Below are 16,821 nucleotides of genomic sequence, written 5' to 3'. Positions count from 1 at the left end.
AAATTGTTTTGTAATAATCATTTCACGACGCGAGGTTAAAGGTGAAATCATTGTTGTATCATTTGGTCTGTGATCATAAAGTTCAAAGTAAAATGAGTCTCAAATTTAAATAAGAAAAATTAACGTAGATCAAGTTAATTCAATGTTTGTAATTACTAAGCGACCTATCCTTGTAAAATTAAGAATCCTAAAACTCCACTAAATTATTTAAAAAGCAACAACTTTAAAATAATATTAATCATTATCAACAGATCTTTGATTACTAACCAGGAGACATTTTTGTAGATTTCAGCCAGTAACTCACTTTCTTTAAAAAAAAACAACATTGTCTCAGTGGTGTAGCAAGGTTTAGGGTGGGGGGGGGGGGGGGCAGGTGCTTGGCCTCCCTAGGGGCCCCTGCATCATGACATAATGTACTTAATAAATACATAACTCAAATGTTTGGAATACATGCAACATGGTCACTAATTTACATAACAACATGAATACCAAGATAACATGGCATTGGTTTAATATTAATGTAAAAAAAATTTGGACACTCATTTGGGTGCCCGGAAGGGGAATTTCAAATTTGGAAAAAAAAAAACCACTCTAGCTACACCACTGCATTGTCCATTTTGCTTCTTAGTTGGCAGCTTATAACATTCAAATCATAGGTCAAACATGCTGTAGAAAAAGAAGAGTTCTCTTTTCTTGATTGCTTGCTATTTTTGCAGCCTTAAGTCATCTCTACAACAAAATATTAATATTTTCCCTTTCACTTTAAACATAGAAAATTGCTGACAAAGAAATCAAGATCACAATGACTTAAATGCTGTGATTGTACATATTGAAATCAATTATAATTTCTTGGCAACTGGGTTTGCGGAGTTGTGTAAATTACTGCTCTCATCCTTAATCTTCGGAATTAAAGACATTGATGTTAATTAATTAATATTTGCATGAATCAGAGGCTCTCAAAGTACCAAATGAATTGCAAAGATATTATTGGGATTCTGTTTTTGTACCAAGTTTTCAATCACTTTTTGTCTCATTACAAACCTTATATCAACTCATTCTGTTTGTCTGGTAAAAAGTTTGTATATGTTATTTCTCTCAGATCCAATCTCAGATCAAGCTGAAATTTGGCGCAATTATTTCTTTTACCTGACAACACAAGAATCAATACAAAAAAAAGTTAACCTATTAGTTAATTAACTATTGGCAATAAATTATTTTGTTTGGTATCTCAAACAAGGGAAAGAAATTGTAATTGACTGAAGCGGTGGTATAAGCTGAATTAGTCTATAGGTTGTCATCTGAATATTAGTGAATACAAAACTAACAAATAAGACGAGATTATAGAAACAATAGATAACTATACTATGCTCATAAGCTCTCCACTAGCGGAATGGTTACTATGTTGGCTTGAGAAGCCTGAGATGGCTTAAGCCATGAGTTCAAATTCTGGTCGTTCCCCTTTATTTTTTATTTTTTATAAATGCTTTTTTATTGTTATCTTATCTGTTAGTCTAGATCTATTACAAATTTAATTACATGACTGATCAAAACTAATTGATGCAATTACCCTTAATGTAAACTTTGTTTTGTTTTTTAAAGTATTTTTTTATTTTATTTTCTTGTTATAACATTAGATGTATAAAACTTTGTTTTAACTCTGTTGGTGAACTGTTTAGTAATGTTCTGTCTTTCTCTCTTATTCAATTTATTCTTTCTTTCTCTCTTATTCAGTGTATTCTTTCTTTGTCTTATTCAGTGTGTTTTTTTCTTTCTCTCTTATTCAGAGTATTCTTTCTTTCTCTTATTCAGTGTATTCTTTCTTTCTCTCTTATTCAGTGTATTCTTTCTTTCTCTCTTATTCAGTGTATTCTTTCTTTCTCTCTTATTCAGTGTATTCTTTCTTTCTCTCTTATTCAGTGTATTCTTTCTTTCTTTCTTATTCAGTGTGTTCTTTCTTTCTCTTATTCAGTGTGTTTTTTATTTCTTTCTTATTCAGTGTATTCTTTCTGTATGAGACTACCTATATAATTTATGACTTGCTATCATTTTAAGGGTCTCCAGTTTTCTTCAGTCCTTATTCCCACATTCCATCGTTACCTTGGGATGTTGGTAAGACATGCACCCAGTACTCTGTAACTAATATAACCAACAGTCACTTAGCACATTGTTCTGAATGACTCTGATCCTGAATGAGCTGGCATTTTACCTCCTCAAACTAACTTTATAGTGTTTGCATTGTATATGGTGTACTATACAAAGGCTGAAAAATGAAAACAAAAAAATTACTGTTTCAATGGTAAATAACTTAACAGAAAAAGAACAACAATAGTTATAGATATAGGAAACCTTGCCGGAACAAAGTAAAAACACAAGACGCTTGGGTCATGAGCCAGGATTTCCTTTGTGTATTCTGACATATTTTTCTGTAAATTACCAATTGAGATCAAATTGCAAAAAAAATGTGATACTTTAGGATTCAGATTCACAATGAAATAACTATGTGTGGTTTATTGGGCATGTATGACAATGCAAAAAATTTGTTTCCAAGACAAGCTGTGGGCTGAGTGAAAAGCTTTGGCTGTTGATTTGATGGTTTTGAAGCAAGAGTCCTTGTAGAAGCTTACATTTTAAATTCTTGATCTTAAGACATCACTGAATGTAGACAGGTAGATGAAACAGGGCTTCAAATAGTACACACAGATGGTTGTTGAACTGTCCAGTTGGTCACTAACGTGTAAACTTGACATGACCAACTCTGTAGACTTCTTAATCTCACTTATCTCACTAGGAGATTTATAGAGTTACTGTAAATATTCAATAGCCTGAAACCCAGAAATTTATAGTAGTGTCTTGAGACAGCAATGCACTGGCGAATTTGAGCTAGTTGTATAAAAAGACCAATTAATCAGTTTTAAACTATTTGATTAGCAACCAACTGGTATATAGTTCAGTGACATAAAGATTTGATAAAACATTTTTGCTCTGTCTTCATGTAGGATTCAAGTTATTTTAAGCACAAAATATTTTATTTGGATTTTGAAATGCTTGACACTACAATAACACACTTCACACATATGTTATCTTGATTGTACTTTGAGTATTGATAGAAGGAAGCCAATCAGTGTCTTCAAATATTCTTCTTGAAGATGTTTTAACACATCCTTTTCAAATCTAAATGAAATTGTGTCTCACTAAAAAGATTAAACAAATTGAAGTAAAATATGTTGGTCTTATTTTAGTATGAAATGTTTCTGGGCTACTAGAAATTACTTTTTATATGCAGTAAAGACTTTCTAGAATCCCTCCATATCATTTATTTTGTATGTTTTCATGATTTTAAAATAAAGCGGATATCGGCTGACCTCAAAATTCTCTAAAGTAACTGCATGCTGTCTGAGATTGTAAAGTAGAAAATTGACTGGTGTTTGATCTTGGCATTACATCAATCTTGTGTCTATACAAATAATCACACAACCAACTCCTCTAGCATGTGTCACTAGAAATCTCGTTTCACAAATAACTCTAGCATGTTGTTTTTAGGGAATAGGCTTTTTTTTTTTTTGTCATTTTTGTTCTCTACAAACTGGATGCCTAATTAGTTCAATAATTTATTATTAACAGTCTGCATCTTGTCTTTAAAATCAGCTGAGCCAGTTATAAGAATAGATTATATGCTTGTTGTGACCCTAAGATTGGCAGGACTTAAAGAGTGAAATCATTTAACTCTTTCTCTCCTAATTGACGATACCAGCGTTGATTTTGACCTCATTAAATTAAATTAATGTTTAATTTTTTAAACTTGACCTAGGATTATATAAAAAGAGCATGCATTTCCCTTTAATTCTATACCAAATACATTTTCTGATAGCAAACAACAAAGCTATTGAAGCCCAATCATAAGAGGGGATGTGAAATAGTAAATGAAGAATTCCTTCAAAATGTGGAAAAATAATTGCGGAGAGAAAGAGCTAATCATTGCTTAGACATAATTTACAGTTAAACCAAAAGAATTTAGCTTAAAAAACATATTTCTGGGTTAAACTAACTAGATATTGTTTTTTCTTCACAAAACATTTCTGTATTAGATTTACTAATATGCAGAGAATATTATAGTTAGTTGTTTTTTTTTTAATTTTAACTTGTTCTTCATATTTTTGCTTTAGATTAGCTGCAAAGTTGGAAGTACTTTGCATCATATCAAAAACTGTCACCTTACAACAAGTATTTAACTTCAGAAGATAGTTCTGCATGAAATATAACGGCCAAATAAGTTACTGCTGATATTCTACTAAAAATATTTCTTGCTATATTTATCCTACTTATTGACATAGTTGTTTGCTGTTTTGGAACTTGGATTGTTAAGATATATTTTTTTTGATTAAGATACATACAAATAATACATATTTAAATTTTGATGCCTGAAAGTCACTTGGTTAAAAAAAAAAGGTGATTTAAAAAAATAATTGTCAAAATAATGATAAATAGTTTTTAACAGTACACATGAATATTCATATTCAGGTTATTGTAAAAAAAAAAAAAGTTTAAAGCAAATTATAAAAAAAAGCTTTCAGAAATTAACATTATTTATACCTTCATGAAGTAACTAGTTTTGTCTGATATTGTCAAAGTTATTTTTATCTGTAATCTATAAATGAACTAGATCTACATTTCTTATTTATAGACCAAAAAAATGACTAAATTTGGATTTTGTTTGGGTTCATATTTGTTGATGCCAAAGTATTGTGGGACAGTGATCTTTCTGAATGGCAAAAATCTGAACAGTCAGGTCTAAATAAACAATATTTCAACACAGCTGTCAGAAAATAATTCGAACTTTTTAGTAAACTATAGTTAGCAAAAGTTTGAGGAGGGTTCACTCTATTACAATAAGTTTTCACTTAATTATTCAAGCAGTATATAAATGTCATTTTGAGCAGCCTCTGTAGGGAAAGACCACAGTTGGTTTTGTGTCATTGTGTCATGTTTAGTTATTAAAAATTAAAATCCTATTTCTATCCAAATAGTATTATCTTTAAATTGTGTATAAATATATACATATAGCCTGGGTTTAAATCCTGCCTGCTGTCATCCTGTGGGAGATTTGGACTAGGATGTAATAATCTTCAAATCTTAAGGAACATTTGAAACATAAAACAAACCTTTTTTTTTTTAGAACTATATTTAATAGGCAGTTCATCTGAAATTTTCAAGCAATATATTAATACTTGAATGTTATACCTTGGTAAGTCTGACCCACAAGGCCTGCCTACAAGTTTGTGTGATACAAACGCTATACATTGTTCTCTTGATTTATTGGTCTTTTCAAGAGACTAAGTAATTGTGGTGTAAAATATTCCCATTAAGGAGTTGAAAGTTATGTTTTAGCACAGGAGAGTTACCTGTTAGTATTATGTTTATGCAGTAGGAAGTTTAATAGTAGAGTGGTTGTTATTGTCATTATTTATGCTCATATTTCAGGATATTATTGAATCCTAGTCAATTTTTTGTAGCTTATAGTAAGATTTGGTCATTGTTGTGGCCACATGGCATCCTAGTCATATTTTGGTCACTGATGTCTGCCCGGTAGATCACAAGGTCTGAAAGGGGAAGGTTAGGTTACATACCTTGGCCGATTGGTAAAACGCTTGGCTTCCAAACTGTTGGTCATGGGTTCAAATCCTGTTAAAGACTGAGATTTTTAATTTCAGGATCTTTGGGTGCCATATGAGTCCACCCTGCTTTAATGGGTACCTGACATTAGTTGGGAAAAAGAAAAGTTGGTTGGTCGTTGTGGGCCACAGAAACAGATGACCTTTACATCATCTGCCCTATAGTTTAGTGCAATCTAAATCTAAAGAAGAGGAAGACAGATGTGTGACAGTAGCCAAAGTCAAAGTGTCACCCACTTATTGTTGATTATGTCAGTGTTATGTCATAAACCTGTTGACTACCAATGTTTGTTTTGGCTTCAGACTCAAGACTTATGTAGAGAGAGATTCAATTAGGCTCCCCACACACCCTGACACCTGATATTCAGTTAGGCTCCACACTCACACACACTAATGCCTTGTGTGACTTGTGTCACAGCTGATTCTATGAATACATAAACACATGGGGGCACCATGTGTTGTGTCCCTTTGTTTTAATGCAGGCTGGTGATCTCATACCCCAGGCCTGCTGTGTTGTTAGACTTAACTCTTAACTTCTGGAACTATTACACCAAGGACTGACCTGTACATTTCTTGTTGTTGTGTAGACCGAAAAAAGGAGTTAATGCCATGTCAGCAGGTGGATAAGTTTCCATGAAGTGTATGATTGTTTCGCTGCACAGCTGTTTGCACAAAGATTTTATGCCTGAATATTTTATTTTTATTTTATCCAGAACTTGCCAAGGATGCAGAAGGTGGCGCTTTTAGAGGAGGAGCCATAACTCCAGATGGATTGATTGATGAAGATTTTGAGAAAGAATTAGGAACACCTTCAGTAAGTTGACTTCCTTGCTTGTAGAGTCTTTAGTCCTTAGATTTTCTTTCATTTATTTTGTAATTTAAATCTATGTATGGAAGGTGCTGGATATCAAGCCCACATCTCATCACTGTGTGTCTTCCAAATTACAAGAAAATGTTTTATTAATCGTGAATGGTGGGGTGTATGGCTAAGAGATATAAATCACTTATCACCAATAAATCACTTATCACCAATAAATCACTTATCACCTATAAATCACTTATCACCTATAAATCACTTATCACCTATAAATCACTTATCACCTATAAATCACTTATCACCTATAAATCACTTATCACCTATAAATCACTTATCACCTATAAATCACTTATCAAGGGTCTCAAGTTTAAAACATGATACAAACTGAATTGTATTTGCTGAGTGCATAAAGGCAGCATCTTTTCCCAGATACCCCCACCAAAAGAGATGAGACCATAGTGCAGTGAGCATGCTAGAAACATAAAATATGTGCTGTAGAAAAAAAAATTCAGTTACTTCAACATTTTCAAAATTAACATTCAGGATTGCTCTTAGTCTAGTTTGATGGTGTAAGACTGACTCAGAAGTAAACATTCTTTTAGTGACACACAGGTCTACTGTGACTTTTTTGTAACTTAATTTACTTCCTGTGTGCCGCTGGTTGACTGAAGAGACAGTAAATTGTCTTGTAATGTGTGTGACTAACTGAAGTTTGAAATGGCTGCCTGTGTAAGTGATTTTTTTTGGTTCAGACTGTTGATTCAATGGTATAGAGCTTGTCTTCAATTAGCATTTTGTCTTAGAGTTGTCAAGATGATATGGTGATGGTGTCAGCATGAGGGTATTGTGTTGTTATTTAACTTGTATTATAAGTTTTTTGAGTTTATATCAGCTGTATTCAATTATATACATTTTAACTATTTGAGCTATGAATGGACCTTATTTTTAATAACTATAAAGGGGAAGTAACCCTTGAGGGTTTATGGGCATGACATGGCTGATGTGCCAAAACCCAAAAATATCAAATATCCTATCAGATGTATTCTTCAGTTGTGAATGTAGTTTGGGCTTTAGGGATGATTGGGGGTTTTGTTTGGAAGAAATGAATGCAGCTTATAAATTATGAATGTTGACATATATGGCATTGATTCTTACTTGTACAAAGCTTACATCAACTCACTCTGACTGTCTGTCTGGTAAAAAGGGTGTCAGTTAAAGCAGGGCCCATCGTTTTGTAAAATTCTCAGTAAAAAATGATTTTTTGAATTCCAGGAAGATGATGCTAGTGGCGAGTTCAGTGATGTGGAAAAGTTTGGAATAGTGGAAGTAGCAGGTGAGTCGTGGATACATTCGGATCTTGATATTCTTAAGTTGGTAAAGCATCAGTGGCAAAACAATTATGTCTGCTTGATATATCAACTAAATATCAGATCCTAGCCATCAGTCAGACACAGGTGATCAGTCAGACACAGGCCATCACTAAGACACAGGCCATCACTCAGACACAGGCCATCACTCAGACACAGGCCATCACTCAGACACAGGCCATCAGTCAGACAGAGGCCATCACTCAGACACAGGCCATCACTCAGACACAGGCCATCACTCAGACACAGGCCATCACTCAGACACAGGCCTTCAGTCAGACACAGGCCATCAGACACAGGCCATCAATCAGACAGGCCATCACTCAGACACAGGCCATCACTCAGACACAGGCCATTACTCAGACACAGGCCATCACTCAGACACAGGCCATCAGTCAGACAGGCCATCACTCAAACACAGGCCATCACTCAGACACAGGCCATCACTCAGACACAGGCCATCACTCAGACACAGGCCATCAGTCAGACAGAGACCATCACTCAGACACAGGCCATCACTCAGACAATTAACTATGTTCTTTTTAGTACCTATAATTTGGATTCTCAATAATTAGCTTGAAACTCTAACAACTCATGTACTGTAACCGTATGGCTCTTGCAAAGCAACTTGACCAAACCTCTTGACCATCTGAGATGGGGGAGGGGGGAGATCATTTGAGACATGCCTGTCAGACACTGACTTTTATATGGACAAGTACAGTTAGGCTAGAGACTATATTTAGTATGTTCCAGTAGAAGAGTTTTTCATTAGGTCCCAGTGACAATATCCAGCTAAGAAATAGTCAACATAAAGTAACCTCACTTGTGACCTTTTATGGCATTATTAAGGATGGACCTCTTAAAGCCACATGAAAAGTTGCAAAGGCGTAAAATGCTAAACCGACCACCAGCAGACAACATGCTTAAAATGCTTAAAGATATAGATGACAACCCTGTGTGTGTGTCTTGCGTTAGGTTTCCATCCATGCAATATCTTTTTAGTTAATGAATCTCTCCTGACTATGACACAGTAACATTTGAACACACTTTTTGTTCACTTGCTTGAAGTGATATTGAAGTGAGTTGCACTACCATCACTGGATTCACTGCTATAGGGAATGTTCAAATGCAGCTTTACATGGATTTATATTAAGAACCAAAATATGAAAATATTGGAGGATTGATTCAGTAGACCAAGTGGGATAGATACATTTGCTTTGATATTTATAAACATTTATAATACTAAACAAGTGCTATAAAGATCAACTCAGTTGCCATTTCCCCCTCACTGCCATAAAGGAAAGTAGCTGGCAGCAGAAGGTCTCTGAAAGAGACAGTTGGAGAGCTCTCACAAAGGCCACGGAATACACATTTGAGACATAAAGAAAAGTCTTTATTGAAGACAGGCACAGAAGATTAGAAAAAAACTTTAATAGACCATGGGCAGACAACAGCTTTGTGTGCATGAGATAACATTGTTTGCATAGTGTTGTGAAACGCTGCTGTGAGCCTTAATCTTCAGCATCGAATACATTGCCATTATTATTATTTTAATACTGACTTTTTAAGTATACTTTATGATACTTTAAGGTTTGAGACTAAAATTCTTTTTTGCTTTAATATGAAACATTTTTTTTCCTTATCTTCATTATTATTTTTTAAGTTTATATTTCTCTCACCCTCATTCTTAAAGTAGTAAAGTTTCCCCTTTCAGACCTTCTGGTCTATAGGGCAGATGATGTAAAGGTCATCTGTTTCTGTTGCCTACGGTTAACGAGGGTGTCATGTGGCCAGCACAACGACCAACCGCCTTTACTTTTCCCCAACTAATGTCAGGTTCCCATCAGAGCTGGTTGGACTAATAGGCGCCCAAAGATCCCCAAATTAAAAATCCCAGTCTTCAGCAGGATTCGAACCCAGGACCTCCGGTTCAGAAGTCAAGCGCTCAGCCACCACGTCTCCATCCTCATTCTTAAACTATTAATTCAAAACAGAGGAAGTTTGAATCATTGAAATGCATTTAAATAGAAAATTTTAATGTTACCGCTGTTGTTAATATTATTATATATTATATTAATACTATTCTAAACTATTCCAAGCTCAGCGCTGCTGAAAGTCAAAGAACTTGAGCAAAGTTATGACCGCCAAATGCTTTTCCTCCAATCGTTACTCTCATGCCTTTTTTGAATTCTTAATCTCATCCAACCAGGTGATGACTTGTACGGACGTAAAATAATTGTCATCTCGGCGTGTAAGCTGCCGTCTAACAAAGGTTTGGACCACGCCAGGCTTTTACAGTAAGTACAGACACACACATACAGATAACATCCATGTCATTGTCATAACAAAAATAAGAGTCGTCTTGTTCACTTTGAAACAAAAAAATCACAAAGATTATACTTTTGTCTATGAAGCCAAATATAAAATGCTATTTGGGAATATAATCCACAAATCATTGTCGCAGTTGCATGTAAGATTGAAACAAAATTCTAAGAAATAAAAAAGCCGCTTATACTTTGACTCTAAGAAATGCTACATTTATAGTTTTTTTTTAGTTTCCTTGTTAATAGTTGCATTCTCTCCCTTTTGTTTTGAAGCTTGGGTTTTGTGCAGATGAATGTTATATTCAGTAAAGTACTTTATAGAAGTTAATAAAATGAGTTCATCCTGTTATTCAAACCTCTTTCTATGAGTATTGACTGAGCGCTTTTATACTCCATAAATCTCTCTTTCACAACTTTTGTGAAAATAATTTTTTGTTGTCTTTGTTTTATCATGAAATTCTTTAAAATCTCTGTGTTGACTAGTGTGATGTTGCTTGTTCAGGCTGTCTTGAGGTCAACTATGAATGACTGTTGAATCTCAACCAATTACTCTGCAAGCGTTTGGGTGTAATTGTTCGGGTGTATTCCGTGTAGTTGATCAACAATCCAGACAAAACAAACACATCGGTTTTAACTAGTGAAGAGATGTAGTCAACGCTGATGAACAACTTCACATATATTTATTCTAATAAAAGGCCACAGTAAAAGTCTCTGTCACTAAACACGTCGTTACCCTAGAGGATTATATCGCTAACTGATTTTCCGGTCTCTAACCCAACATATCCCAAACGTCACTAGTCCCGTTCAATATGTGTCTTCTATGGTGCGTCGCTAAATAACTAAACTATAAATAAGGTGTCTAAATTCCACTGCCTCTCTTCCAGTTCTGACTCTGTTCTCCGGTGCTACCAGTGGATACAATCCGTGTCGAGTATCCCACGTAATGCCACAGATGTCTTGATATGCCACAGCAAAATGTTTCAGTTTCTTCGACGACTGTTGATGACCGTATGTGTAGTTCCGACGACTTTGTGTACACAGTTACTGACGAATAGGTTAACGGTTCTCCTGGCGACGACTTGATTTGCGTAGACGACTACTGACAAATAACAGTCTCTTGACGGCAACTTGATCTGGACGACTGACGAATAACGAATTTCTTGACGATGACTTGATCTGGGCGGACGAATAACGACTTTCTTGACGATGACTTGATCTGGGCTGACGATTAACGACTTTCTTGACGATGACTTGATCTGGGCTGACGAATAACGGTTCTCTAAAGTAGTTCACTGTTTCTGCTGTTAATCTGGTAGTACGACGAAGTTTGCTGTTGTACGCTGCTTCACTAGACTAAAATGTCCAATGTAGACTAGGTGAGACCAAGGTCACCTCCGACGACGTTCCGTTATACGATTAACGGTTTTCAACAAAATTAAGTGGATGTAGCTGTTTCCACCACTTCAATATCAACAAGTCTAGATATGGTCTAGACCAACGTATAATAAATATATCAATGTCCAGCAACGACAAATACGATTTCACTAACCTTCCAAAGGTTAAACACAGTGACCGTTATAAAAGTGGCAAGCAACCGGTTCAATGAGCAAACTGCTCCACAAGAATCTCTCAAAGGGTAAGACGACAGAGCGATTTAGTTAGCTATCAAACTTGTAGTACTCACAATACTTCTGACAGCGGGCAAACTGTCCTTCTCAAAACTGACGAGGTAAAACTTGATACTCGATGTGGCTCCTACGACTGTTTTCTCAAGCGAAGAAAAAATATGTCCAACAGGTTCACTAACGATCTCTCACCCGTTATGAATGAATGGTTCCTCTGGCTGTAGGTCGATTCGGCATACGACGATCAGGCGTTGATAATATAAACGTTGAGTAGACCAGACGTTGCGATGATTACTGTCCTGACGAAGGTCACCCTGAGTTAACGGCTCGTTGAACGTACGATCAAACAGGCGACGACTGCATGTAGATCTAGAACAAAGTCACTCTGCGATGATGCTGTGTTCAGCCGTACTCCGATGAAACTTTATATCTTCGAGTGCACGACCCTCACCTGAGTAAACGTTCAGCTTCGAGGTCCGGTTCAATGTTCGGCTTCGAGGTTCGGTTCAATGTTCGGCTTCGAGGTTCGGTTCAATGTTCGGCTTCGAGGTTCGGGGTCGCCACTGTGATGTTGCTTGTTCAGGCTGTCTTGAGGTCAACTATGAATGACTGTTGAATCTCAACCAATTACTCTGCAAGCGTTTGGGTGTAATTGTTCGGGTGTATTCCGTGTAGTTGATCAACAATCCAGACAAAACAAACACATCGGTTTTAACTAGTGAAGAGATGTAGTCAACGCTGATGAACAACTTCACATATATTTATTGTAATAAAAGGCCACAGTAAAAGTCTCTGTCACTAAACACGTCGTTACCCTATAAAATTATATCGCTAACTGATTTTCCGGTCTCTAACCCAACATATCCCAAACGTCACTAGTCCCGTTCAATATGTGTCTTCTATGGTGCGTCGCTAAATAACTAAACTATAAATAAGGTGTCTAACACTAGATAGCAATAAAATATAAGGACATAATGTATTCAGTGTCTAGTATCTTCTCTCTTGGTAAATCAAACAGATCATTGCTTACTATTTAATGTTCTATTTGAAACCTGTTTAGTAAGCATACTCTAAAATTCTGTGAAGGAAAAGAAACCCAAACTGGAAGAATCTCAGTGGTCACTTTTAAAAAAAAAAAAAATGTAATGACCGATATCTTGACTGCCAGTGGATCACGCGACTCAAGTGCAGTGGGCTTTTCTTCTAAAAAAATTGAGTGTGATGGAAACAACCAATCTAGACAGACCAAGCCTATCAATGCCTATCAAGGTCTCCTGACTCACACAAATGTTGAGTTTAATTTTGAATGATTGTATATTCTAGGTACATCAAGCACACCCTTGACAAGTATGTAGAGCAAGACTATGTCCTGGTCTACTTCCACCATGGCCTCAACAAGTCTAACAAACCGAAGTTGTCGTGGCTAATGCAGGCGTATCGAGAGTTTGACAGGAAGTAAGTGCCTTTTTGTTTGCGTCGTTGTTATTGGTTGTTGTTATTTTATGTTGCAATAAGAAAAGGGACATTATCTGAGCTCTGCTGTACGCGGTAAAGAGAAACTGGGGACACTATTCTTTGTGCAATACATCAAAAACTGTTTGTAAGCGTGAAAGAAATGAACACATCACTACTTCAAAAATCTTCTAAATAATATTGTCTCGGTCTGTTTGATTACTAACCTTGCGGGATTTTTTTCTTCCAGATTTTTTCACGATTATTCTGGTTAATATCATGCATAAAACTAATTGGTGATTAAGCTGGTCTTAAAAGCCTTTCTGGGGGGGCACTTCTGTTTGCACTGACCTCCTTTTAGCTCATTCAGAAAGGTTGCCTTTGGCATGTGGTCATTTCCATCAGTATTCAAAGCCTTTGAGAAATATATGTTCTTCTGTTTCTCTGTTCAGGTTGATTGATATGCACTATGTTTGTTTGGTATACTGCACCATTGTCACCTCGAATAATGTACATTCACTGATATACATAGGACTAGATTCATCTACATCCCCATGTAGGCTCGTCTAATGATTGAAAATAAACCATAGAGAAGAGCACTTTGCTTTAGGCAGCTGAAGATTTCTTACCATGCCTGTAGGATAAACATTCAAGAAAATTCATTTGCTGAGATGTTAAATGCAAAAAGGAAAACTTTAATTCACCACCGGCGGACAATCCTTATGTCTGTGCTGGATGTGACAAAATATGTAGGTCGCAACTGGGACTACATAGTCATTTTAAGTACTGAACTCTGCATAAATATCATACTGAAAGACATGCCTTATTATTATCATGCACTAGGAATTTCACTGACCATGTGACCCAATGGCTGTAGAGATATCTATCAAGCATTTTATAAATTCTTTGAATGAACTATATCCATAAACTTGTATCCCTAAAAAAGTCTGTGAGTGACCTAACATAAAAGTAACTTTAGACAGTATATGGTGAGAAGGAGTATTTGAAAGTTGCCAGCTCATAAATGACTAAAATATGTACGAATGTTTGTTATAAATTACTAAAATAATGAAGTACAGTTTAAAATAGATAAAGATGTTGTCTTGATCATGAAGTCAATGCTGGAACATTTTGTTGTAGTCTAGAATTCCTGTTAGTGGATAATTCATTCGTTTGTTACAATAATCAAATCACTTGATTTTCATAATGAATTGAATGCCTTACTTAAACTTAAGTTGAACTAGATCAATGGATAAAATATTGGCATTAATGGAATCAATTTCAGATCATACAAGATTACAAAGAGAGTTTGTGTTACACAAACTCAGAGGCGGCCCCCGTCGAAGTCGGATCCCTGTCGGATCTGCATATTCGCAAATAATATTCAAGAAGTGATTTAATTTTGATGTAAAATGTTTTACATGTTTCGGATGTTCCTTCAGAGTTGAAGATAATTACTTCCTAGTCCAAACCTCCCGCAGGACGACGGGGGATGGGAGCGGGCAGGGTTTGAACCCTGGACCATCCATAAATCTGAACGACAGTCTAGCGCGAAAACCGCACGACCAGGCAGCCATCCGATGGTCAAAAGTACTAATGTTTCAAAGATTCATTTGCCGTAAATTTAAATTTAAATTAAATAAAAAAATAGTAGATTAGTTTTAGTATATTAAAACATTACAATATTGATCAAAACGTTTGGAAATGAAAATCTACACTTTTTTTTTACACTTTAAGTTTAGAAATTGAAATTCTACATCTTAATCTAGTCTATTTTAGTCTAAACTAGATCTACAAATTCTAGATATAGACTCTAAAATAATTTTAATTAGAATATAAATCCAGATCTAGATATACTGTAATAAAAATCTAGATCTAGTTTTAAAAAATCTAGATTAGATCTAAATCAAGATATCATTCCTTTTTTAAACGCGAGTCACATAACGAGGCTTAATAAACATTACTATACCGAGTTCTTTTTTCATTTCATTTGAAGAATTAATTCCATATAACGTCAGAGGAAAAAAAAAACACTATGTCACACGGCCTAGCTAGACTAAAAATCGCCTTCATCGATACGAGCCATTTATCCGAGTGTTCATTGACTTTGGTGCACCGAGTGCGTTCTTTAAGCATTTCATTTAAAGAATTCATTCCATATGACGTCAAAGGAAAAAAAAAACACTACGTCACACGGCCTAGCTAGAATAAAAATCGCCTTCATCATTACGAGCCATTTATCGAGTGTTCATAGACATTGGTGCACCGAGTGCGTTCTTTTAGCATTTCTTTTAAAGAATTCATTCCATATGACGTCAAAGGAAAAAAAAAACACTACGACACACGGCTTAGTTAGACTAAAATATGTTTTTATTAATACAAGCAATTTTTCGAGGGTTAATAGACATTGGTGCACCGAGTGCGTTCTTTTAACATTACATTTAAAGAGTCCATTCATATGACGTCAAAGAAAAAAAATTCCATTACCTCACAATAGGCTAGTACCGGTACCATAAAAAAATGTCTTTATTTACACGAGATATTTAACGAGGGTTCATAGACATTGGTGCACTGAGTTCTAATAGAATTTATTTAAAAAGGATCAAAGCCGCATTGTTTTTGCGTTTTGTCTGTCAGTCGGTCTGTCCGTCATCTTGATATAAAAAAAACAACAACTAAAAGTTATTAAAAATTGATTAACCTTTATTCTACGTTTCAAAACATCGCAATAATTTTTAGGTATGAACACAATTGAAAAGTTTATATAATAGATTGTTCCGGATGTTTGTATAAATAGTAAAAGAAAAAGAGAATTTCAGATAAATGAAATACCGTTAATTAAATTTTTTGGATGGTCTCGTATAAAAATTAGATGTACTACAGACATGTGGAGAGATTTTCATAGCTTACTTTGGTGTTTGGATTCTGTTTTCCTTAAAAATCGGAACATAATATTAACGATAATTAGATTTTTTAATGTTTTAGGTAGAAAGTTAAATGTACTGTAAGAGAGTAGTGAGTTAGAATATTTTTCATAAAAATCCGTAAAAACATTATTTCGTAAATGAGAAGATTATTTGTTTATTAATTAGAAGAGGGAGTTCAAACAATTATTTGGCGTTAGTAGATTTTTAAATAAATTCGGAAATTTCTGGCGACGATTTGTAAGAAACAAAATCTGGAACTTTCTTTATCAATTACAAAACTTCTATGTTATGTTTTAGCAAAAAAATTAAATGTCTAAAAAGTAATTTTCAGTAATCAATTCTAGTAAATTACTTTTTTTTAAAACCCTGAACAACCTATTGTCGATATTTTTAAAATTTGTTTAAAGATGAAAATACGGAACAATTTGATATTGATAACCAAATTATAGTGACGCATTGTCAAATAATATAAGTATAATATTAGTAAATTATGCGATTTCAAACAATCATTAGGCATAATTCATGTTTTATAAAACAATATCCGGAACATTTTTACACTTAATGAAATATAAGTCAGTATAGAGATTTTGATTTAGCATTAATATGCTATTTACATAAAAAACGGAACAACATATTATTG

The 16,821-nt window shown here is 34.8% G+C and overlaps 1 protein-coding gene across 6 annotated transcripts in view; it reads left to right on the top strand.

Moving 5' to 3' along the window:
* The window catches only part of LOC106063598 (rho GTPase-activating protein 1-like), a 65,499-nt gene that overhangs the window by 9,710 nt on the left and 38,968 nt on the right, over positions 1-16,821 (top strand). For 3 of the 6 annotated variants that reach the window (XM_056031791.1, XM_056031790.1, XM_056031789.1), the window contains 4 exons: positions 6,383-6,483; positions 7,759-7,819; positions 10,063-10,150; positions 13,126-13,257. In XM_056031791.1, coding sequence (XP_055887766.1) covers positions 6,383-6,483; positions 7,759-7,819; positions 10,063-10,150; positions 13,126-13,257 — 382 coding nt within the window. Of the gene's footprint in view, positions 1-2,052; positions 2,110-6,263; positions 6,289-6,382; positions 6,484-7,758; positions 7,820-10,062; positions 10,151-13,125; positions 13,258-16,821 lie in introns of those variants that run through there. The other 3 variants (XM_056031788.1, XM_056031787.1, XM_056031792.1) reach the window with 2 other exon arrangements.

Source organism: Biomphalaria glabrata, chromosome 6 (assembly GCF_947242115.1).
Source record: "Biomphalaria glabrata chromosome 6, xgBioGlab47.1, whole genome shotgun sequence".
NCBI classification, from domain to species: Eukaryota; Metazoa; Mollusca; class Gastropoda; family Planorbidae; genus Biomphalaria; species Biomphalaria glabrata.
Note: the sequence above shows the minus strand (reverse complement) of the source record. Positions and strands in the feature narration are given on the sequence as shown.